At 40.0% G+C, this 24,888-nt stretch overlaps 1 protein-coding gene across 5 annotated transcripts in view; it reads right to left on the bottom strand.

Moving 5' to 3' along the window:
• The window catches only part of ptpn9a (protein tyrosine phosphatase non-receptor type 9a), a 234,669-nt gene that overhangs the window by 64,821 nt on the left and 144,960 nt on the right, over nt 1–24,888 (bottom strand). For all 5 annotated transcript variants that reach the window (XM_043680531.1, XM_043680533.1, XM_043680532.1 and 2 more), the window contains exons 4-7: nt 14,644–14,768; nt 11,947–12,052; nt 8,444–8,554; nt 4,372–4,691 (exon numbers count right to left, since the gene is read on the bottom strand). In XM_043680531.1, the coding sequence (XP_043536466.1) occupies nt 4,372–4,691; nt 8,444–8,554; nt 11,947–12,052; nt 14,644–14,768 (662 nt within the window). The remainder of the gene's footprint in view (nt 1–4,371; nt 4,692–8,443; nt 8,555–11,946; nt 12,053–14,643; nt 14,769–24,888) is intronic.

Here is a 24,888-nt window from a genome sequence, read left to right as displayed (position 1 = left end):
CATCGTCAACCACGTCGGAGGGGAAATTGCGGTCTTTGAAGAAGGAGGCCATCTGGGTTGTTCGGCATTGGAATTGGTCCTCCTGGGAGCAGATGCGGCGAAGGCGAAGGAATTGGGAATATGGGATGGCGTTTTTACAGGGGACAGGGTGGGAGGAGGTGTAATCTAGGTAGCTGTGGGAGTCAGTCGGTTTATAGTAAATGCCCGAGTTGAGTCGGTCATCCGAGATAGAAATGGAGAGGTCTAGGAAGTGGAGGGAGGATCCAAATGCAACACAAGTCACATTTGCACCAAACATGGCTGGTATACCATCAGTTGTGATGAAAACTGGTTTCTGGAAGGGAATGTTTCTCTCAAGCATATACCTTTTGAATTTGTTGTAGATATTCTGACCTCTTTCTTTAAGGGACAAAAAGATGAGAAGATCCTCACTGGTTGTTATGTCCACAAAAAAAAACATGCACTCAAAACTAATCAGCTAAGCTATTTTAATCTGCAGTGAGAATCATTCACAGTCCTCTAGGTCTGCCATAGTTGCTGAACGATACCTCAGGGCAAAGATTCCACTGATTCTACTGTGGAAGCATTAAGTGACATGCTTTGTTGTTATTATTTCTTCGCTGCTCTTAAAGTCATTGAATAGCAAGTTAGTGACCACAGTCACTTTTTAATTACTTCACCATATGTGAAGGATTACTTATGTTTATCCAGAAAATGTGAAATGAGGCTCTCGTGCAAGCCTTACCATTTGCTGCTGGTTTAGAAGAAAATGATAGTGAGCTTTCAAAATGGCTTTCAGCTCATCAACCTTCTTCACCTGAAGCACGCTGTTCAAGGGGAAAACTATCCTCGAATTTACTTTGCATCATTTGTTGTTCCAAATTTCCCTTTATAATTATCAATAGACTTTGATGATGTGCAAGGCAAACAATTCTTACAGTTGTGAAGAGAAATTCATTTTCCTATTCTGCATGAAAGTTGTACGTTTTTGATTCTTTTTCCCCCAGATAGCCCAAGTTCCATCACTCATTGTTAATCCTTCAAGCTGTAGTTCATGATGTCACACTGCAGTCAGCCTCTGGATCCATGTCTCTGGAATATCCATAATGCTGCTGGCTGGCTGTGGAGGCACTGAGCTGTGATTTGTTTCCAAAGCCCTTGGTCGGTTTGCCCTGCTTGAAAATTGGATGTGGAGTGCGTCATCGTTCTTGTGATTTTTCTTTGTCCTGCACGGAATTATTAGACTAATAGCTGAAGGAGGAAAACAGCAGGTCCACTGAAGAGGATGGGCAGAAGAGTGGGACTAGCTGAGCTCATGGACGAGAGTCACTGAACAGACTCTTATGTTTCCAGTTCTGTAATATACTGGCTTTACACATCAGGGCCTAGGATATTGGTTACTCATTTGTTTGCATTGCCACCACAAAACCTCCTTTACCCTGCAATGATACTCCATCTGAACCAAAGTGAAACACAATGAAACAAGCTACCAAAGCTAGTTAGGAACATGTACTTTTCACTAGCCATATGGCTTCCAGAAGGGGAAGTCGTGTAGCCGTACAATAACAGGCATGTAGGCAGCGAGGGAATGCAACCATAAAATGAGATCAACTGACAGAGATTGACTGACCAGTGCTCTATTCTGGCACCTCTAAGTAAATCAGCTCTGCCCTTTGTTATATTGAACTGACCCAAGATTTTGCCCCTGCACACATAGGTGACTGAACTATAATTAACACCATGATATGTGGCAAACTGTTAAAGAGGAGCACATCATTGTAGTCATGTAATTTTACACAAAAGGCTTTTGTGGCACAGTGCTGGTGTCCCTTCCTCTAAACCCAGAAGTGTGAGTTCATGTTCCACCAGCACCAGACTTCTGTCTTAATACATCTGAACAGGTTAATTAGAAAATATTTATTCCTATGTAACTAGCATACCACGTAAAGAAACTGGAGTCAGCCATTCAGCTCTTCATATATGCTTCATCATTCAATTAGACCATGGCTGATCTGTATATTAACTCGAACTGGCCATCTTGGTTCCATGTTCCTTAACAACTTATCAAGCTGCTGTCAATCTCAGTTCTAATGTTTTCAATTGATCAAGCTTGAATCATTTCATAGAGATGTACAGCATGGAAACAGACCCTTCGGTCCAACTCATCCATGCCAACCAGATATCCCAACCCAATCATATCCCATCTGCCAGCACCTGGCCCATATCCCTCCAAACCCTTCATTATCATATACCCATCCAGATATCTTTTAAATGTTGCAATTGTACCAGCCTCCACCACTTCCTCTGGCAGCCCATTCCACACATGTGCCACCGTCTGCTTGAAAAAGTTGCCCCTTAGGTCTCTTATATCTTTCCCCTCTCACCCTAAACCTATGCCCTCTAGTTCTGGACTCCCCAACCCCAGGGAAAAGACTTTGTCTATTCACCTTATCCATGCCCCTCTATAAGGTCACCCCTCAGTCTCCGACACTCCAGGGAAAACATCCCAGCCTATTAAACCTCTCCCTTTAGCTCAAATCCTCCAACCCCGGCAACATCCTTGTAAATCTTTTCTGAGCTTTTTCAAGTTTCACAATATCCTTCCAATAGGAAGGAGACCAGAATTGCACGCAATATTCCAAAAGTGGCGGAACCAATATCCTGTACAGCCACATGACCTCCCAACTCCTGTATTCCATACTCTGACCAATAAAGGAAAGCATAAAAGAGCCTTCTTCACTATCCTATCCACCTGTGACTCCACTTTCAAGGAGTTATGAACCTGCATCCAAGGTCTCTTTGTTCAGCAACACTCCCTAGGACCTTAACATTAAGTGTATAAGTCCTGCTAAGATTCGCTTTCCCAAAATGCAGCACCTCGCATTTATCTGAATTAAACTCCATCTGCCACTTCTCAGCCCATTGGCCCATCTGATCAAGATCCCGTTGTAATCTGAAGTAACCTTCTTCGCAGTCCACGACACCTACAATTTTGGTGTCATCTGCAAACTTACTAACTATACCTCCTATGTTCACATCAAAATCATTTATATAAAATGATGAAAAGTAGTGGACACAGCACCAACTCTTGTGGCACTCCACTGGACACAGGCCTCCAGTCTGAAAAACGACCCTCCACCACCACCCTCTGTCTTCTACCTTTGAGCCAGTTCTGTATCCAAATGGCTAGTTCTCCCTGTATTCCGTGAGATCTAACCTTGCTAACCAGTCTCCCATGGGGAACCTTGCCGAACGCCTTACTGAAGTCCATATTGCTCACATCTATTGCTCTGTCCTCATCAATCCTCTTTATTACTTCAAAAAACTCAATCAAGTTTGTGAGACATGATTTCCCACGCACAAAGCCATGTTGACTATCCTGAATCAGTCCTTGCCTTTCCAAATACATGGAAATCCTGTCCCTCAGGATTCCCTCCAACAACCTGCCCACCACTGACTTCAGGGTCACTGGTCTATAGTTCCCTGGCTTGTCCTTACCACCTTTCTTAAACAGTGGCACCACGTTTGCCAACATCTAGTCTTCCGGCACCTCACCTGTGACTATCAATGATACAAATATCTCAGCAAGGGGCCCAGCAATCACTTCCTTAGCTTCCCACAGAGTTCTTGGTACACCTGAACAGGTCCTGGGGATTTATCCACTTTTATGTTTTTCAAGACACCCAGCAGTTCCTCCTCTGCAATATGGACATTTTTCAAGATGTCACCATCTATTTCCCTACATTCAACATCTTCCATGTCCTTTTCCACAGTAAACACTGATGCAAAATTCTCATTTAGTATCTCTCCCATCTCCTGCAGCTGAACACAAAGACCGCCTTGCTGATCTGTGAGGGGCCCTATTCTCTTTTGTCCTTAATGTATTTGTATTTACCCTTTGGATTCTCCTGAGCTCTACGGAAAAAAAAAACACAAACCAAATCAAAGACATATTTTGTTATCACGGTCTCTTAAACGTTTCAGTCATTCTTGGATTAAAAGGCCACCTGCTGGACTGAAACCATTACCACATTTTGCACCAGCCAAGCATTCATAATGGCTACAGACATCAGAACAAAAGCTTCCAGCTATATTACCATTATTTTGGTAGAATGTAGATTTCCATTACCCTCTGAGCGCAAAGAAGAACATTAGCCCTGAGCAGCAAAATCAAATTTAATGGTTATTTTCCTTAGTTTTGGACTCCCAATATGTTTCTCTGTCTACTCTGTCAAAGTTTTAATCACCTGACCCACCTAAATGCAATCATCCCTTAATCTTCTATACTGATGGGAATAAAAGCCCCTTTTATGCAACCTGTCCTCATGATAGAACACTTTTTTTAAGTTGACATGCAAACAGTAAACTAACAATGAACAGTTGAATGTGCCTGGCGGGGTCTCTCGTCGGATGTCCTCGTATTCCTCATAGATTCCCCTTTTCTGAACAGTATTGACGTGGTCCAACAGTTCTTCCACCGTCATTCCTTCCAGTCCTGGCACATGTATGGACACTTCATCCCGCGGGAAACCTGTGATGAGCTCGTCCAGTGAGTCAGTGCGGCCATTTGGAGAGGTTAAAAACTGTTTGTTCCAGCTGGAATGGTCTAGTTTCATTGCCCCGCCCAAATGCTCGGGCAGGCAGTCCCTGGGCAGATGTTGTTTCAACTCGTGTGTCTTTACCATTTGCACCTGCAATATACACATAAGAATCAATCAATCCAGTCCTTACATATTACAGTGGGCACACATGGAAAAGTATAAATTTGCTTGTTTCATGCAATGTTGAAGAATGTGGTGCTGGAAAAGCACAGTCGGTTAGGTAGCATCCGAGGAGCTAGCCATGCCTATCATAAGATGCACTCAGTAGGTAGATGGAGGTGGGGGTAATGGTGATATGTCAGAGGGGAGGATAGATGGGAAGGAAGATGGACAGGTAGGACAGGTCACGAGGGTGGTGCCGAGTTGGAAGGTTGGATCTGGGATAAGGTGGGGGGGAAGTGAACTGAGGAAACTGGTGAAATCCACATTGATGCCATGGGGTTGGAGGATCCCAAGGCGGAAGATGAGGCGTTCTTCCTCCAGCATCGGGTGGTTAGGGAATGGCAATGGAGGAGTGGGAGGGGGAGTTAAAGTTGAAGTGTTTGCCACAGGGCAGTGGGTTAGTTGGTCTGGGTGTCCCAGAGATGTTCTGTGAAATGCTCTGCGAGTAAGCGTCCCGTCTCCCCAATGTAGAGGGGACTGCATCAGGAACAACAGATACAGTAAATGACATGTGTGTAAGTGCAGGTGAAACTTTGATGGATGCGGAAGGCTCCTTTGGGGCCTTGGACAGAGGTGAGGGGGGAGATGTGGACGCGTGTTTTGCAATTCCTGAAGGTGGCAGGATACGAATGTATACCTTCCTCACATCTGAAAACTAACATCCACCATTACCATTATTGGTTTTCAGCTCATTTCACACCCCAGTCGATATTATCCCTTTTGTCCCTTGGGTTCTAGCTTTACACACAAGTTAGTTATTTGGTACTTTATCAAGAGCCTTTTCGGAAGTCCACATCAACCGCATTAATAAAAAAAAACAAGAAAATTTGCCTTTAACAAATTCACAATCCTTTCCTAAATTAATCCATCTGACCAGGTTACTGATAAATGATAACTTGGGGCAAAATTTTGTTCAATGGGGCTTATCCCAGCATCCAAACTGGGAGGTCAAGAGGCCATGCCCTCAAAGTCTTATGGGAACTAATATAATATTTTTTAGAAATCTGTTCACCCTGCCATTTCATCAAACTGAAGCACAATGTACATTGTGATCCAAATCCATCGCTAGCCAAGAATTATGTTGCTGGGGGAGATACAATAGAGAGGATAAAGGATTGGTTAACTAACAGACAACAAAGTTAGATTAAATGCAGCATTTTCAACTTAGCAAATTGTAACTAGTGGAGTGCCACAAGGATCAATTACAATCTCTATTAATAATTTAGAGAATAGCCTGACTGTATTGTAGTCAAATCAGCTGAACATACAAAGATAACTATGAGAGCAAGTTGTGAGGACAGAGAATCTACAAAGGGGCATAGTTAGGTTAAGTGACTACGCAAACATTTAGTAAATAGAAAATCATGTGGTAAACTGTAAGGTTGTCTATTTTATAAGAAAGAATAGAAGAGCAGCATATTATTTAAATGGAGAGGGGTTGCAGAATGCTGATGTACAGTTGATCTGGATGACCTTCTAAATGATTCACTGAATCATTATGCAGATATGGCAAGTAACCAGGAAGGCAAATAATAGGTTGACCTTCACTGCAAGGTGAATGGAGTACAGGCTATGGTAAGACTATAACTACAGTAATGTGTACACTATTGGTCTCCTTGCTTTAGAAGGGATATACAGGTATTACAAATAATTCAGTGAAGGATCACAAGGATGAAGGGATGTCTAATGAGGAAAGGTTAAGCAGGCTGAGCCTATATCCACTGAAATTTAAAAGAATGAGATGTGATCTGATTGAAACATAAGATTCTGAGGGAATATGGCAGGGTAGATGCTCAGAAGATGTTTCCTCTCATGGGCAGTCTAAAATGAGGGGGCACGGTTTTAAAAGTAAGGGATCTTCTATATAAGCCTGAAATCAAGAGAAATTCTCAAAAGCCATGGATGCTGGCTTATTGAATATATTGAATTCTGAGATGGACAGATTTTTGATGAACAAAGGAGTTTAGGGTTATGAAGAGTTGAATTATTTGGGCAATAATTCAGATTCTTGACTGGATAGTTAATGAAGAATTTCTGCTAAAAAGAACTGCTAATTTTTTCCCCTACTCTAACTTACCACATCTTGTTCTAATTTTGTAAAACTTCACTGTTGCTCAGGCATTTTTTTTTTTAAGGCACTTAATCCATATCTTCTTATCTTTGCTAAGTGGAACGGAAGATGACCTCCTGCATTTGCTATATCAGTACATTGGCCAAAGGACCTATAAGGCAACGCCACTTCCCAAATCTTTTAAAGAGCACAATTTCAACTAATGCAAAACTAGCTCCAATTCCTGCATTACCTTTCCTCTTTCTCTGCTTCAAATATTGACCAATTTTCTCTTAAAAGTTGTAATGTTTCTGCCTCAGCACACACACTCCAACAAGCCTTGGTGTTAAGGAATTTCTCTTATGCTGAACAACACATGGAGATGATTTATTCCATTTCCAGCCTTATGCTTAAAAAACGTTCTCCCACTACTGAAGTATCATCCATTCAACCTGAAAGATTTTCAATCTTTAAATCCCATTTGCCAGATCTGCTATCAGTCACAATTAATGAATATTTGTCAGGTCAAAGGCAAAGTTCAAAGTCCTCATTGTAAAGGCTATCTTCCAATGCTTGACCAATTTATCCCAGTTCCTTCCAGTCCAAACATTAAATTTTTTTGCAATTATTTAAGTTTTCATCAATAATCAAAATAATAGGTTAATGTTTTGCATAATTATTTTAATGAGATAATATTACAAGTTCACAATGACAAGTTTATATGAACTTCATTAAGATTTCTTATTTTGTTGAGAAGGCGCAAATACTTTCTATGCTTACAATGCTTTGCAACTTTTATCCTGTAGGCATCAAGTAGGAATTTGATAGTTTGAACGAGAAACCATTATCCAAGTGACAGGTTTTGACTGCCTAGTTAGGTTTGTGGCTTGAAAATTGTGGATTGCAAATGATTATTGAACCTAAACTAAAACTGACGGGTCTAAAGAAGGGCCACTCAACTCAAAATGTTTAGTCTGCTTTCTCTCCACAGAGGCAGTCAGATTTGCTGAGTTTCTCCAGCAGTTTCTGTTTTTGTTTCATATCTTTGATGCTATACGGAATGTCTGAATGCAGAGGGCTCAGTTCCAAGATCAAGGGCACCAGACTAAAAATCTATCGGGAGGAAGAGACGATGTGCATGGTTGAAATTCTGTGCATACTCTGGATTAATACAAAATGCTTCCAGTTGCAACCACAGCAGCTCCACATATAACCAGGATCATTTTACAAGCCACTTAGTCTACTGAACCGTGGCCAACCTAGTTGTGTTGCTCTGGTGTGGTAGGTAGTGGATCAGAGCATAGTCGATCATTATTCCAACCAGTAACTATGTTCCAGAAACAAAATAGACACTAGGTTTATACTACAGGCTATTAAGAGTTTACAATGTCCCTCTGCAGCCAAATGTTTGAGAGACAAATAGGTGTGCAGTCCAAATTCTGAACACACTCAGCCCTTCAGGCCCATCAGCTATCCCAGTCGTGAATCTGGATTATGGTTTACAGTACTGACATACTACCCACATTCAAAAGTCACAGATCAGTACAGAACATTAGGTAAATATACACGTCCAAATTACAGCCATCAAAATTGGGAAATATAGTTACTGGAACGTTTGCAAAATACTTACTCTTTCCCGAAGCTTTTCTTTAAGAATCAAGCTTAGAACAGAATATGGGAATCGAAACCAGACAGGTGCACCAACAATGAATACTTTTTTCAAACGAGCAGGAAAAGCGCCCTGAAAATAGAAAGGGAATTATATTACAACTCAACACTGGCAGGAAAATAACATGATTGATTTAAAAGAATGTTGCTTCTAAGATAAAATAATAAAGCCTTACCAGAACTAGGATTTACTACTGTTTTGGAAAGACAGTAGTAACTAGTAAAAAGACAGAATACAAGACAAAGTCCACCTGCAGAACTGTAAGTATGACTTCAATATAATTTCTGCAATCAGGTTCAAAACCAGAGGAAGGAAAGGAGAAAGGAAAGCAAGTGAATGATAAGAAAGGGAGAGGAAGGGAAGGGTGGTGGTGGTAGTGAGATCTGGCCACTCTGTTACTCCGTTGACATATGTAGACAGATTAGATCAGGTACAGCCATAATTCACCAAGTTTAGAAAAATTAGGGGAATCTTATAAAAACCTATAAAATTCCAACAGAACTATACAGAGTAAACACAGGAACCCCAATGACTGGAGTGTCTAAAAGTGCACGATATACCAGTACTTACAATATCTGCATTTTACATTTTATAGCCTCTAATGAAATGTATTTTCTTGGTTCAATATTTCAGAACTGCCAACCTAACAGCATTGTGTGCATACCTACACCTTTACGACTGCAGCAGGACAAGGAAGCAGCTCACCACCACTTTCTCCAAGGAAATTAAGAATGGACAATATCTCAACAATACCCATATCCCATGAATGGATAACTTGGAACAACATCCATTTACATAGAGAGTTTTACATGGTAAAACGTTCCGATGTAATTCACAGGAGAGTTATCATACACAATTTGACATTGAACTGCATAAGGAGATATTAATTCAGGTGGCCAAAGTCTTGGTCAAACAAGTAATTTTAAATGATGAAAGAGAGGGTAAATGATGTAGAAAACTTTAGGGAAGGAACTCCAGATTAGGGTCTTAGCAGCAGAGGTTGCAGCTGTGATGATAGAATGAAAGAAACTAAGGATGTGCAAGATTCATACGTTTTCAGGTTGAATGAAGAATGAAAACAGAACATTGACATGATTGTGCAAAAAGGAAATATGAGTATCAGAGTCAAGAGTAGCTTTATTTATCATTTCTACCATATACAACTGATACAGTAAAAACAAGAACAGCATTCCTCCAGGATCAAGGTGCAACATGGATGACACACATTACAGAGAGTGCAGTCACATACAGGGCAGCATAAAGTGCAAAACACACAAGATAGCACAATAATTCCTGACAAGACAAAACAATAAGCAAGTGGTGGACAAAGACATGGAAAGAATTGCAGATAGAATAGAGTGCGATCACACAGTGTTAAGGAGCCTGATGGCTTGGGGGAAGAAACTGTTGTACAGTCTGGCTGTAAAAGACCGAATGCTCTGGTATCTTCTACCAGTTGGCAGGAGGGAGAAGAATTTGAGTGAGGAATGTGTGGGGTCAGCTACAACGCTGTTAGCCTTGTGGATGCAGTTTGTGATATAAATGTCTGTAATGGAGGGAAGAGAGCTTCTCAGCTGTCCTCTCTATCCATTGTAGGGTCTTATGATCCAAGACGGTGCAGTTCCTGAACCAGGCAGTGATGCAGCATCTCAGGGTACTCTCAATAATGCCCTCTGTAGAATGTGGTGAGGATGTGGGGTGGGAGGTGGGCTTTCCTCAACCTACGCAGTAAGTAGAGATGCTGTTGGGCTTTCTTTGGCTAAGGAGCTGGTGTCGAGGAATGTTGAGCTGGTGAGATTCTCCGCCAGGTGTACGCCAAGAAATGTAGTGCTCTTCACAATCTACACAGGGGAGCTGTCAAGTATGGTCATATGTAACAGCTAAAGCCAAACCACATATCAAATAGAATCCATCCTATCCATAAAGTCAACTTTCTAAAAAGAAAGACCACAACCACCAAGGGGGCACTATGGTTAACTGATAATACAACTAAGTTGTATACATCGAACAAGCTTGAACACGAGTGTCACTGAAAAAGATATTTTATCAAAGCTTTTTATCTTGTATTCATCAGGACAATTTGCAAGAAATACCAAAGGGAAAATTACATTTACACTGTGTGAGAAGCAAGTACTCATTTATTGGCAAGTGGTCCCTGATTGGGAGAAGTGACACTGTCACTGTATCAGTTAGATGATGATTGACAGTTAACTACCAAGCTTGTTTGAATTCAAATTAAATAGCTTGATTGTGATTGATTAAGAAATTGATTTGAAGAATAAAGGGCAGAGTAGCTGTCAACTGTTTTGTTGATTTGAACAGGTGCAGGGCATGTACATGTGTTTCCTGTTCACAAAGAACATGGCCTTGTGTATTAATATAGGCAGTATTTAGTATGCTCAAATCTGCTATATTGCGAGGCCGAGCAACAATTCTAAATTGGTTGCCAGCAGAATTCTTAGCAGACTCTGGGTTATTTAGCAAATGTTGTCCAATCATGGAGTCATATCTGATGTTGGGCACACTGCTTTGGGTTTTGCAAGAATGAGTTGGTCAGGTATCGTCAGTACCATGCCTGTGGCAAGGTATAAATAAAGGGTAATGCTGTTTGATACAATCCATCCGTTGGTGGGATGTGTAACACCAGCATTAAAATTCATATACTTCTTACTTGTGCGATAGACAATGTCTTTTTGAACAGGTTATCCTTTATTTTTAGAATCTCAAGTATGGATAAATCTCTATAAAGAAAATTAGTAACTAGGTGCAAGAGAATGCCATTTGGCCCTTTGAACTTGCCACACTATTCAATATGGTCATGGCTGCTATAAAAAAATGCCAACCTCCATTTCTGGAAGGGCATCACAAAGATATGAGCAGAATAGAAAAAAAGTCTTCAATAGTGCAAGTTTGATTTTTGGGGCATTTTCTCCTTCCTGATTAACAAAAGGTTATGGGGTTAAAATGGATCACAGGGTTTGATTTGTTAAAATGGCAAAACAGGCTTAATGGCTGAATGGCATACTCCTGGTCTTGTGTTCTCTTGCCCAATATTCTTTGACAGATATACATCTACATTCTCAACTCAAGGAAGTAACTTTCCTACAGAACCAAGCCTGATTAACTTTCAATGGAAAACTCAGCGCAATGCCAGTAACTAAAATAACACACACAGATCAAAGGTAGGAACAAGAGAGAACAAGAGCTAGGTTTATTCAGAGAAAAAAGGAGTAAACAATTAAGTCCTATCAAGTCGCCAAAGTATTCTCTTCCAGAAGTCTGAAATAGTTTGTCGGTACTAGAATGGGGCCATCCTTCAAATATACTCCAAAATGTCAGCTTTACGAAGGAAAACCCTAGCCATGCTCGAGCAGTTCCCCTCCCAACAAACCTGTTGCAGTTCCAACATTTACCAATGCATGAATGGTCAACAGTGCCTAGGTCAATGATGCTGAGTGACCTACCTTCAAAAGGTGAAGAATTTTCTTACTTAGGTCATATTCAAAGTTGGTGTATGCAGAACCAGCCATATCATAAATGAAGACCAGCCCATTTCTTTGAGTTTCAAAACTAAGGAAACAAAAGATGGCCACTAAGGTTAGAAACTGGTTTTAAAAACTGATCAAAATACTTAACATGATAACACTGCAGGGCAGACTTTTTTTTTTGCTGCCAGAAGATCAGTTCAAATATTAAAAGGAATTACTGGGAGGGAAACTTGAACTATTACATTTTAAATTTGTTTGAACAGTAAAGGAATAGAATAGAATAGAATAGAATAGAAATCTTTGTCACATGTACATTTACATGAAAGATACAGTGAAAAGTTTTATAAGTCGTTCCACCACAGCACTCACATCAATGACAGAACTCATACGTGATTATGAAAAAAATTAAAACAAAGGTCATCACAGTTAGTTAATAGCTCCCAGACCTGGGGAAAATTGATTAAGGAAAGACGGAATACTTTGAAGATGCATTTTGAAGATATCTCTACCACATTCACAGGTGACAGAATTGTCAGAGACAAATTGTTTAAACACTGGAAATGGTGACAAAAGTTGTCAGATCTAATGCACATATTCTCATTTACCAGGTATAAAAATCACACTTTTGTATTTATCTGGGGGACCTATGTTCAAAAACCATCCATGTGATGCAAAACTCTCAAATGAAACAGTACTTTTCAAGACTGCAAACTCAATCAGTGAATTTGAAAATAAAATCTGAAATGTGCAACTTAACTCTATTGCTCTTTGGAACTAGATTGTTTTTGAAGTAGTGATTCAATCTCATTTGTCACTCAATAGAAAAGGTTTTAAGTTACTCCCACAATTTTGCTAAAAGGAAATTAAATCTCAAATATATTAAAACCCTTTTTTCCTAGTTATTTATTTGTATATTTTTACTCTAATGCAAAGCAAATTGTTTTCTGCTTCAAAATCATCAACACTTCCACTAATATTTCACCATGGAAACTATTTTATTCTGAAGGCAAAGATGTGGAAGATTGTCTATATCAAGTGAATGATACACATTGCGGTCTTCAGAAAAGGGACAACAAATGGGAAAACCAAAAGGAATTAAAAGAGTATTTTCGCACAAAGAAACAGATCAAAGAGCAGATGGGATCTTCACACTTCCAACTTCACACATAGCAAGTTCAGGTTAAGCACAGGAACACAGCAAGAAAAGGTTGTGCACTCCATCTGGTCACTTCTAAAAATTAGAAACCTTGCCATGGCCCAGAAAACTGTGAGCATTTTCCAAATTAACCCACCACCATGACCCAAAAAGTGACTTTAAAATGTATTTTCAGTAGAAGGCTACTTCTGAATTCATTGCCACAGTGGAGGCTGGGAGGTTAAATATCTTCAAGTCACAGATTGATAAATACTTAATCTCGTGAGGAATTAAGGAATACGAGGAGAGTGTGGGTAAGTGGCGTTGAAATGCCAGTCAGCCATGATTGAATGGTGGAGAGGACTTGATGGGCTGAATGGCCTTACTTCTACTCCTATGTCTTATGGTCTTATGAAGAGTTCATGAACTGTAGCCCATTTCTTGATGCTTAGGGTTAGCTTTGGCTCCTTCAGAGATTAAGGGAGTTGCACATTTAAGACACAGAAATCCAGGTTTTAATCGCAAAGGTATTTCACTATTGCACTTCAAGCTCCCATTAATAGAAATTGGGTAATGCCAACTCCTATACATTAGGAAATGCAACCAACTTGCTAAAAGGAGTAACACATATTATGGCAGCATGGTGGCTCTTGGGGCAGCATGGTGTCTTAGTGGTTAGTACTGCTGCCTCACAGCGCCAGGGACCCAGCTTTGATTCCAACCTCAGGCGACTGTCTGTGTGAATTTGCACATCCTCCCCATGTCTGCATGGGTACCCTCCGGATGCTCCGGTTTCTTCCCATACTCCGAAGATCTGTAGGTTAGGGTGAATTGGCTGTGCTAAAATTGCCCATAGTGTTCAGGGATGTGGAGGTTAGAGGCATTAGTCAGGGATAAATGTAGAGTAATAATTTATGGGAATGGGTCTGGGTGGGTTACTGTTTGGAGGATCGGTGTGGGCTTGTTGGGCCGAATGGCCTGTTTCCACACTATAGGGATTTTATGATTCTATACTTCTATAAACTGAGATACTAGCAGCAGATTCCTGTCACCTAATCTCTCAAATACACTCCCTACCACAACTACCTCTGCATCTTAACGCTCCACAATCAGTTAAATTTATACACTTTTCCTCTCTAAAGATTGATTTTAGAGTTTAAAATCAACCTCAAAATAACAAGGTTCAATTTATTGAAACCGTAAGGAATTTTGAATACATTTTTCTTTATCTAGAATAACCAATTCATGCCAAAAGACATTAGTGTATAAAATATGATTAAAAGCTGACGTTGCATTATAGAAAATGAATTTTATAAATTTTATAAATGTAGTTCTTGCTAATTTGTCTATACACTCTTACCTTTTAAAGGAATTAGCTCTGATGTGTCTTGAATGGTTTGAAGGATATAAATCACTTAGACCAGTAGATATTAATTGTCACAGTTTGAAGGGTTACATAAACAAAACTTAATGTTCCCCACATCTGCATACTTCACTAAAAGCTTTCAGGTTGTAAATAACAAAGAGAAAATCCTTACCTTTCAATAGCTTGATCAAGTAAATAGAACAAGGCTTGCAATACCACATGTTGCAGAGTTTTATTAGGTTGATGTAACTTGGCAGTGAAGAGGGCAATGGATGCTCCTGATGGATCCCGAACATTCTGAGGGAAAATGGAAACAGAGAAAACCAATGAGGCTGGACCTAGGGTGAATAGATTCACACTGGATTTGGATTGCAGTTGCACCACTATTACATTTTCACTTTTCTTCACCATATTAGTATAGTGGTTAGGATACATGCTATCATATGGGAGACCACAGTTCAATTACCTGACAGGCTATGGCTGATCGCTATGTGACAGTCTGTGTGCAAATAAGGGTGCATTTTTTGAACAGTATAAAGTGAGGCCCAGGATCGGAGGCCTAACACTGAGCAGAGAGAAGGGAGCCCTAGTTTAACCACTGCGAATTGGGAAAATACATTAAAGAATTACATTACAGAAAATTGGCGTGTTTATTGCTTCTTCGTTTTAAAAAGTGTACTTTTGGAAAAAGAGACTAACTGAGAAACAAGAGGAATAAGTGAAAATCCGGGCTAATATTATAAATGATGTGGAGGTGCTTCACCTGATGAAGGAGTAGCGCTCCAAGTGCTTGTGATTTCAAATGAACCTGTTGGACTATAACCTGGTGTTGTGAGACTTCTGACAATATTATAAAATAACATAAGTAAGCAAAGTAAGATAAGGGAAGAAAAATTAGCGTAAGACATGTTAATAGTACTCTTAAAAAAAATCATTAGTATCTTTTAAATTAAAGGCAGTAAAGCAGAGCTTGCACCCATGAAATGCTCCTCCTGTGCTATGGGACAAATCATGGAAGCTTCAGTTGTTCCAGGTGGCCACATGTACAGGAATGTATCCAGATACCACCACAGGCTAGCTGCATTTCAGAAATGGAGCTGCAAGTGAATTCACTGTGAAGCATCTGTGATGCTGATCATGTCATGGACAGCACATTCTGTGAGTGATCACACCATCAGCGAAGATTGAATAGGCAGAAAGGGCAGCATGGTGGCTTAATGGTTAGTACTGCTACATGAGGTGAAGTAGGTGGTAGTTAGCTCAGGAATCCACTGTGGCCAACTCCCTAACAGCATTTTAGACAGTGTTGAGGAGATGACTATGCAGGGGAAAGAGCCTCCATGTTATTACACTGCCTCCATAGAGTCAGGGTTGAGGATGAACAGCCTGCAGGGCATTCTAAAGGGGAAGGGCAAACAGACAGATTGCGATACATATGGGTGTAAAATGACAAAGGTAGAAAAAGGGGGTGGGTCCTGCAAGCAGAATTGAGGAAAATAGAAAGCAGATTAAAAAACAGGGCCCAGAAGGTAGCAATCACCGGAATACTTCTGCTGCCACATGCCAGTGAGTACAGCAATAGGAAGTTAGTCCAGGTAAATGTGTAGCTGGAGGGATGTTGCAGGACGAAGGGCTTTATATTTCTGGGACATTGGGACTGTTTTTGAGGCCAGTGGATGGATCGCACCTAAACTGGAGTAGGATCAGCATCCAGCTACTGCTCTTGGAGAGGGTTTAAACTAAATTGGTAGGGAATATGGTCCAGAGAGAATGTTCAGCAGGTGGGAGATGAACAACCAAAATTGGAAGAGAAAAACAAGTGAGTCAAAGTATTTACTATAATTCCAAGAGCCTCATGAACAAGACAGATAAGTTGAAGGCACAAATTAAAACATGAGGTAGTGGTGTAATTTCTGTTAACGAGACATGGTTGTGAAGGGGACAAGATTGGCAGCTCTATATTGCAGGATAGAAGGTCTTCAGGAGAGACAGGGAAGCAGGTAAAAGAAGAGGAGATGTTGCAATTTTGATCAGGGAATCAATTACAGCAGTAAAGAGGGATGACATTTTAGGCAGCTCCTCAAATGAAGCCATATGGATAGAACTTAAAAACCAAAACAGACCAATTACATTGCTGGGAGTGTACTACAGTGCCCCTAACAGCCTAAGAGAAATAGAACAGCAGCTATGTGGGCACAGTGCAGATGTATAGAAGTAATAGGGTGGTTAGAGTAGGCAAGTTCAACTTTCCCAACATTAACTGGGGTAGTCAAGATGTGAAAGATTTAGAGGGACAGGAGAGATTTTTAAGCCAGTATGGAGAAGACCCTAAAGAGAGGTTCCAGAATCGTCATCAATCATCCTCACAGGATGATGCTGGTCCTGAACTATGACCGACCGGCCTTTATATGGCTCCCACGTCAGATGTGGAGTTACTGTCAAACAGCCACCCCAATCTAATTTCTCCAGTTCCTCCCTAATATTGCTGTAAGTAGCCTTTCTTCAATTTAGCATTTTACCCAAGGGCCAGTCTTATCCTTATCCGTAACTAAAAAACTAATGGATTTACAGTCACTGTTTGCAAACTGCTCCTCCAATTGAAACTTTGATCTCCTGGTCAGTCTCATTCCCCAATACAAGGTCTAGTACAGTCCCTTCCCATGTTGGGCTATCTACAAATTGTTTCAAGAAGCCCACCTGGATACACCTAACAAATTCTATGCCATTCAAGTCCCTGGCATTTAGAGAATCCCAGTCAATATTGAATAAGTTAAAATCGCCCATGACAATAATCCTGTTATTTTTACATCTTTCCATGATTTGCCTGCATATCTGTTGTGCTATCTCCCATTGGCTATTGGGAGGCCTATAGTATAACCCCATCATAACGACTGTTCCTTTCTTATTCCTGAGATTTACCTGTATGGATTCATTGGATGAGCCCTTCAAGGTGTCCTCTGAGTGGAGATGACAATTTCCTCAACCAGTAATGAGACTCCCCCACCCTCCCACCTCTAACATCCCTCTCCAAATCGCCTGAAACATCCAAACCCTGGAATGTTGAGCTACCAGTTCTGCCCTTCTCTCAATCAAGTTTTTACAATGGCTACAACACCACTGTTCCATGTACTAATCCAGACTGTATGCTCATCCATCTTACATGTTATACTCCTTGCAGTAAAATAAACACACTTCAGACCATCAGTCCCACTGTGTTCTCAATTTGGAAAAGCAAGGATTTATTAAGAACAGTCAGCATAGTTTTGTTAAGGGGAGGTCATGTCTGACCAACTTGACTGAGGTTTTCAAAAAGGTGACCAGGTGTGTCGATAAGGACAATGCATCTGACATAGTTAGTGGTGAGGCCTCTTCTGGAATACGGTGCCCAGTTCTGGTCGCCCAGTTATAAGAAGGATATTATTAAACTGGAGAGGGTTCAGAAGAGATTTACCGGGTATGCAAGGTTTGAGTTATAAAGAAAGGCTGGATAGCCTGGGACGTTTTTCACTGGAGCGTAAGAGGTTGAGAGGTGGCCTGATGGAAGCTTATAAAATAATGATAAGTATAGAAAGAGTTAAGGGTAGTTGTCTTTTCCCTAGAATGGGGATTTCAAGCCACATTTTAAAGGTGAGAGTAAATATATTTACAGAAAATATGAGAGGCAAATGTTTTACACAGAAGGTGGGTTCACGTGTAGAATGAACTTCCTAAGGAAGTGGTGGATGTAGATACAATTACAATATTTAAAAGAAAGTTGGATAGGTACGTGAATAGGAATGGTTTGGAGGGATATGGGTCAGGATGAGGCATCTATTAAACTGTAACAGATGTTACGCATAGACCTCGGGCAGCAGTTCTGAAGTGTTGTCTAAATGCAGAAACTAGGCAAGTGTGTAGCAAAGCCACCATAGAATTATCAGGGGATTTTAACTTTTACATAGATTAGGAAAGGCAGAAAAACACCTGTCAGAAAAGTAGTGAATTTCTGGAATGTGTCCAGCATAGTTTCCTCCAGCAATATTTCCTGGATGTAACAAGGTAACAAGCAATATTGGATTTATTATTCAATGAGTTATGAGTCAGATTTATTTAGTAACCTAAATGCATGTGAACATTTATCAAACAGTGATCATAACATGATCCAGTTCAATGTTACAACTGAAATCAAAACGCACAAATCAGCTACTACAGCTTTAGATTTAGGTGAGGTTGACTTTAATGAGATAAGACAGATTGTCTGCAGCAAACTGGGGAAATCTGCTCACGGGTAAAACGTCTGAAGAACAGTGGAGTGTGCTTAAAGATACATTTAACACATTTGGGCGGCACGGTGGCACAATGGTTAGCACTGCTGCCTCACAGCGCTAGAGACCCGGGTTCAATTCCCGCCTCAGGCAACTGACTGTGTGGAGTTTGCACGTTCTCCCAGTGTCTGCGTGGGTTTCTTCCGGGTGCTCCGGTTTTCTCCCATAGTCCAAAGATGTGCAGGTCAGGTGAATTGGCCATGCTAAATTGCCCATAGTGTTAGGTAAGCGGTAAATGTAGGGGTATGGGTGGGTTGCGCTTCGGTGAGGCGGTGTGGACTTGTTGGGCCGAAGGGCCTGTTTCCACACTAAGTAATCTAATCTAATCTAAACAACAGAAAACCACTTTATACCCGAGAGGGAAAAGCTACACTTCACAGAAAAAACATGTGCAACTAAAGATATAAACTACAGCATAAATCTCAAAGGTTTACAGTCTGATTTGTCAGAAAACAGCACAGGTTCTGCTGAATGAGAAAGATACAAAGACCAGCAAAGGGCCACAAAGCAGGTGATAAATCATTAAAAGGTATGATGAAACAAAACTTGCGAGGCATATCAAAAAGGGAAAGTGAGTAGTCAGGAGCAATGTTGATCAACTAAAGACTGAAAGTGAGAATGTTATCTATGACCAAGGGGAAATAACAGACACATTGAATAATCACTTTGCCTCAGTAAGGGCCTCGTGTGGGAAAGTGGGCAGAGTGGAGTAGTGGTATACTTTTGGCAGCATAGACTTCATAGCTCTGTATGATTCTAAGATGTCCTACAATGAAGGCTGTTTGGATTCGATAGAAACCCCATGAACACACAAAGCAAAGAGTGAATAATATTATCTGGTGCATCACTGAATGATAATTACATGTAACAAAATGTCATAAAAAGCGAAAGGAGAACGCTAGAAAGAAAACTGCAATACCAGCCTGACTGACTCAATAAAGGAAAGAAGAGGAAGGAGGGGAAGGAGAGAAAGGAGGTTAGCAGTGGAGGGGGCATGACAGAAATAATCCTGAAGAATTTTAGCAATTAAATAGCCTTACAACACTGTGAATACAAAGAAATAATGGACCCTTTGTTTCCCCTTGTGGGACAGTCTCGAACAAGAGGTCATAGATATAGAGTTAAAAGGAGGTAGGTTCAAAACTGAGATGAGGAGAAACTACTGAATTTGTGGAACTCATTGCCCCAGAGTCCAGTAGAGGCAGAATCAACCAACAAATCCAAGAACGAAATAGATATGTTTCTGAGGAAAAGCAGGATAATGGACTATGGGGAGCAAGCTGTAAAGTGGAGTTGAAACCAGAATAAGATCAGCCATGTTCATGTTAAATGGCAGAGCAGGCTCCAAGGTCTGAATTGCTAACACCTGCCCCTAATTCCTATGTAAGCTTTAAATTATAAACTGGGTTTTAAAAAAAAATCAGGAAACAGTGAAGGTTCAGGAATTGAAGCAAGTAGTATCTAAACGGCTTAAGGAAAAGACACAGCACATACATATAGGTCAAAAATAGCAGCTAAGTAGAAAGATAAATATATAAAAAATTATAATTAGCACAAGGCTGTTTGTAAAATAGCACAAAAATAGAAAGCAAAGAGCTAGCTTTCTTTCTTCTAAATATATACTGTTTCTTTGAAAGAAAGATTGCAGAGTTGTGTTTTGTTAACCTTTTGTATGTGGCTGCTCTACAGATGATCATAGTATTATTAAAGAATACCAAAATTGTTTAAAGAATTGGATGAACAGTCAATGTGGTGTGGTTATTGATGGGAAGGGTTTAAGTCAAGGTCTGCTGCTGAGTGAAGTTCCCCAGAGCTCTGTGGTAGTTCCTCCCCTCTTAATTAATGTAACTAAATGATCTTAAATTAGGGCATAAATAATACTGTCACATTTTCAAATGATGTAATGCTGTGACACCTATTTAACAGCTACATAAAAAGAAAGTGAGATGGGCTGGGAGTGAGGAACCAAATCAGTCAATTGCAAGTTAATTCAGAGTTGTCCCAAAAAACTGATACCTTCCAAATGCTCATTCTCACGAGTATGTGCCAATATTCTCACTTAAATATTTCCTTATCATATAACTCCTCAGACAATACATTTGAATACACTGGCCACATCAAGTGAAGAAGATGCATTGAAATTGAGCACAGGTCTTTTCCCTTTTCATCCTAAGCCTGTGTTTCCTGGTTCCAGACCTTTAGGCAATTGGAGACCCATTATCTGTGTACATTTGATTTCATCCCTTTAAGGATCTTAACAAAAAAACATTTTCCAGACATTTTCTTTTCTAGAAAACACACAAGTTCTTAAAAGTTTTCTCATGCTCGGATGGCTTATGCTAGGTTTGCCTTACTTGGTCTTTTGACACAATCTCCAAAGTCATGGACATCCTTGTGAATCCACAACACATGGCCCTAGCAATATCGCCAGAATGATTCAACTCAAGTCCCAGATAGCTTTCTTTACTATTTGTTTTCAATGAGCTATCCATTAAACTCCACTTACCTTGTGTTCGATAGCTCTGATTCATATATACCCTTCTCTTGTTTGAATACCTTGCATTTGTCAATATTAAGTTGTGCATAGCCTTCATTTGAATGCACAGGCATAGGGCCTTTATGTTTTTCTCACACCATTTTGAGTGTAGTTTGCACAATACCTTTCAAATTGCCATGTATCCAAGTGTGCAGCCCATGTATATAGCTTACAGAGAAGATTGGTTCCTACATAATTCATGCCAATGAATTGCACATTTTTTTATTAAAAGTGTAATCATAGTGGGTGCACAAGCAAAATTGACAAGTTAATTTGCTTTTGACGACCCTGGATGACACATTTATTGCTAGTCAGGACACAGAGAACTACCCTGTTCAAGCGGACAGTTGTAAATGATTTAAAACAAAACATAGATGAGACGTGGGTAAGCATGTCATTAGAAACACAGCTTTTTTTTTACAATATATGACCAAGCACAGTGCTACAACATCAACCTAGAATGTGTGAAGTCCCAGATTTTTAAAGTCAAGTTGATACTCTGAGGGCAGTGCCTTTGAGGAAGTTATTAAACTGATAAAGAAGGCTCAAACACAGTACAAGATCATCAGGGAAAGCAGACTCTTTTGGGAAATGAAGTATTTGCAATATGAAACTGACAATGTGACTCTTCTTTAATATAAAGTTTTGATAGATCTGAACTACGAAGCATGCTGTTGATTTTTACTTTATTTCTGATGGTGGTATTGTGGAATGAAACAAATATATTGGAACTTTGATATTTTAAGTTGCAATGTCAGTCTAGGATGGGGGGCGGGGGCGGGGGCAGAAGGTAGGAACAATGAACATAAATGTTCCAGTTTGATGATCCAAAATATTTCCTTTGACAGTACTGCTTGATTGGCATGTTCAAAAAGGCACAATGCCACAAATATAAGAAGGGCAAATTGAAGTGGCAGTAAGGAAGAAAGTGAGTTAGGTTACGTTTTTCAATTAATGACAACTTGTATTCATACAGTGCCTTTAACATAATGAAACATCCAAAAGTGCTTCCTGAAGTGCTATAAAAGAAAATATGATGATGAGCTGCATAAGTAAATACTAGAGCAGCAAACCAAAATTTTTGCCCATTGTAATTTTTAAAGGAGAAAGAAAGAGACAGAGATTTAGGGAGAGAAATCCAGAGTTTAAGTTTTACCAATAGTAGCATAATTCAAATTAGTGATGACCAAGAAGCCAGAATTAGATAGTAGGTATTTCAGATGGTTGTGGGGCTAGATGAGATTGCAAAGACAGGGAGAGTTGAGACCACAAAGCAATTTGTAAAATCAGCCAGAGTTACTTACAGTATCGCATTCAAAAACAGAAATTGCTGACTAAACTCAGCAGGTCTGGCAGTATCTGTGGGGAGAAAGCAACTTTAAAGGTTTCTTCTCGGGTGACTCGTCAGCCCTGAAGTCACTGGACTTGAAACGTTAACTGAGAGTTTCACCAGCAATTTCTATCTTTGTTCCAGATTGCCAGAATCCTCAGTTTTTTGTTTTATTACAGCATCACACATTATTTATCAGTGACACATTGTGTAAAATTGAGGTGTTGCCTAACTGGAAGCCAACGTAAGTCAGTGAGCTGACTTAAATAATGGTTGTTTAATGGTGAACAAGATGTGGTATGAGTCAGGCATGAGCAGCAGAGTTTTAAATGATAATCAAGTTTACAAAGAGTTTTCTCCTCTCCTCTTCTTAGGCAGTCCCTCAGGATCGAGAATGACTTCCTTTCACTCCAGTGTTATGGGTCATACACTCTGTCATTTTTGCTTGTTACCTATCTTAGCCTGTTGGATATGCTAGAAATGATTGGTTCTTTTACGGCTGTTTCTTCTCCAAATTGGGCTGTCATGGACTAGAGTGTCTCACGAGCTGTTCAGAATATTTCACATTTTCAGAGAGCACTTGGGGACATTTTAAAATAATTTCCTCTATCCTCCTGGGTCACTGCTTACTGTAACAAACATCAAGAGGACGGCTAGTTATGAAGTCTTGTATCAGGCATGCCGACAATGTTGCCTGCCCAACACAACTGCCTCGAACTGGGGATTGATATCTAAGAGGACAGCAATATTCTGTCAGAGGATTTGCAGGATCTTACGGAGGAATGGCTGTTATATTGCTAAACGGATCAGTGCTGGGGTTTCAACTATTTATAATCCAAATCAATAACTTGGATAATGGGACCGAACGTATCGTAACTAAAATTGCTGAAAATACTAAAGTGGGAAAGTAAGTGGCCAACAGAAAGTAAAAGTCAAGTCACCATAATCCCAGACCATCATAGAGCTGCTCAATCATTAGACAGAAATAACTGGTGGTGGTTTAAGGTGAGGGTCATCACACCTCAGGTGAGGGAAAAGGTTGACAAAAAAGAAAGGGACCCTCTTGATAACCTCAGCCTGTGCTGGAAATACAGTCTGCAAAGGGATATAGACATGTTAAATACATGAGCAAAACTTTGGCAAATGGAGTACAATGTGGGTAAATACAGACTTGTCTGCTTTAGCGGGAAGAGGAGAGAAGCAGTATAGTATTTAAATACAAAGAGATTGCAGAACTCTGGGGTACAGAAGGCTCTGGGTGATGTGGTTCGTGAATCACAAAGGTTAATATGTCGGTACAGCAAGCGATTTAGTAAGACAAATGAAATGTTGGCGTTTATGCAAGGAGACTGGTATATAAAAGTAAAGAAATTTCACTGCAGTACCACACCTTCAGTATAGTGTACAGTTTAGGTCTACTTGTTTGAAATAGAATATAACGGCATTGGAAGCAGTTCAGTCAATGTTCACTCTACTCACCTTGGGGTGAAGGGTTTATTGTATGAAGAAAGGATGAACAAATTGGGCTATATCCACTAGAATTTAGGATAATGAGAGATGACTTTATTAAAGCAAATAAGATCTCAAGAGGACTTGACAAAATGGATTCTGGAAGACAGGAGGAGAACAGGACTAGGGTGTTTAGAGTGGGGTGTTTCCCTTTTAAGATGGAAATAAAGATTTTTTTTTCTTTCAGAGGATTGCTGTAGAATTCACTTCCCTAGAAAGCAGTGGGGGCTGGGTCATTGAGTTTATTCAAGCAGAATTGGACAGTCGATTAGATATACAGGAAAGTGGAGTTGAGATCACAACCAGATCAGCTTTGATCTTATTGAATGGTAGAATAGGCTCATAGGGCCGAATGGCCTGCTTCTAGCTCCAAAGTCTCATGTCCTTATTGGTCAGGAGTCAGGCAAGCATGATTAGTTACGAGAAATATCAGACTGGATCCAAAAGGATCTAAAACATTGATCAAATAATGCTTATAGAAGCTATTTGTATTTCAATACAGGTGCTCTCCTTTCAAAATAATCTTTTAAATTTTCAGGAAGTAGATAAAATTCAGTCAAATATCTTTATTCCAAACCTTATATTGATTGATTTTTTTTCGTCCACTGGATCATAACCTTTCTTGCTTAACTACCTCAGTTTCTCATTCTCCAACTTGGGTGTGTCAACATTAGATTTATTTTGATTTTCAAAGCATAAACAAGAATGATAGCTACATGCCACAGAAGTGATGACTTT

Source organism: Chiloscyllium plagiosum, chromosome 40 (genome assembly GCF_004010195.1).
Source record: "Chiloscyllium plagiosum isolate BGI_BamShark_2017 chromosome 40, ASM401019v2, whole genome shotgun sequence".
NCBI lineage: Eukaryota > Metazoa > Chordata > Chondrichthyes > Orectolobiformes > Hemiscylliidae > Chiloscyllium > Chiloscyllium plagiosum.
The sequence above is the reverse complement of the archived record's forward strand: the minus strand, read 5'-3'. Positions and strand labels throughout refer to the sequence as shown.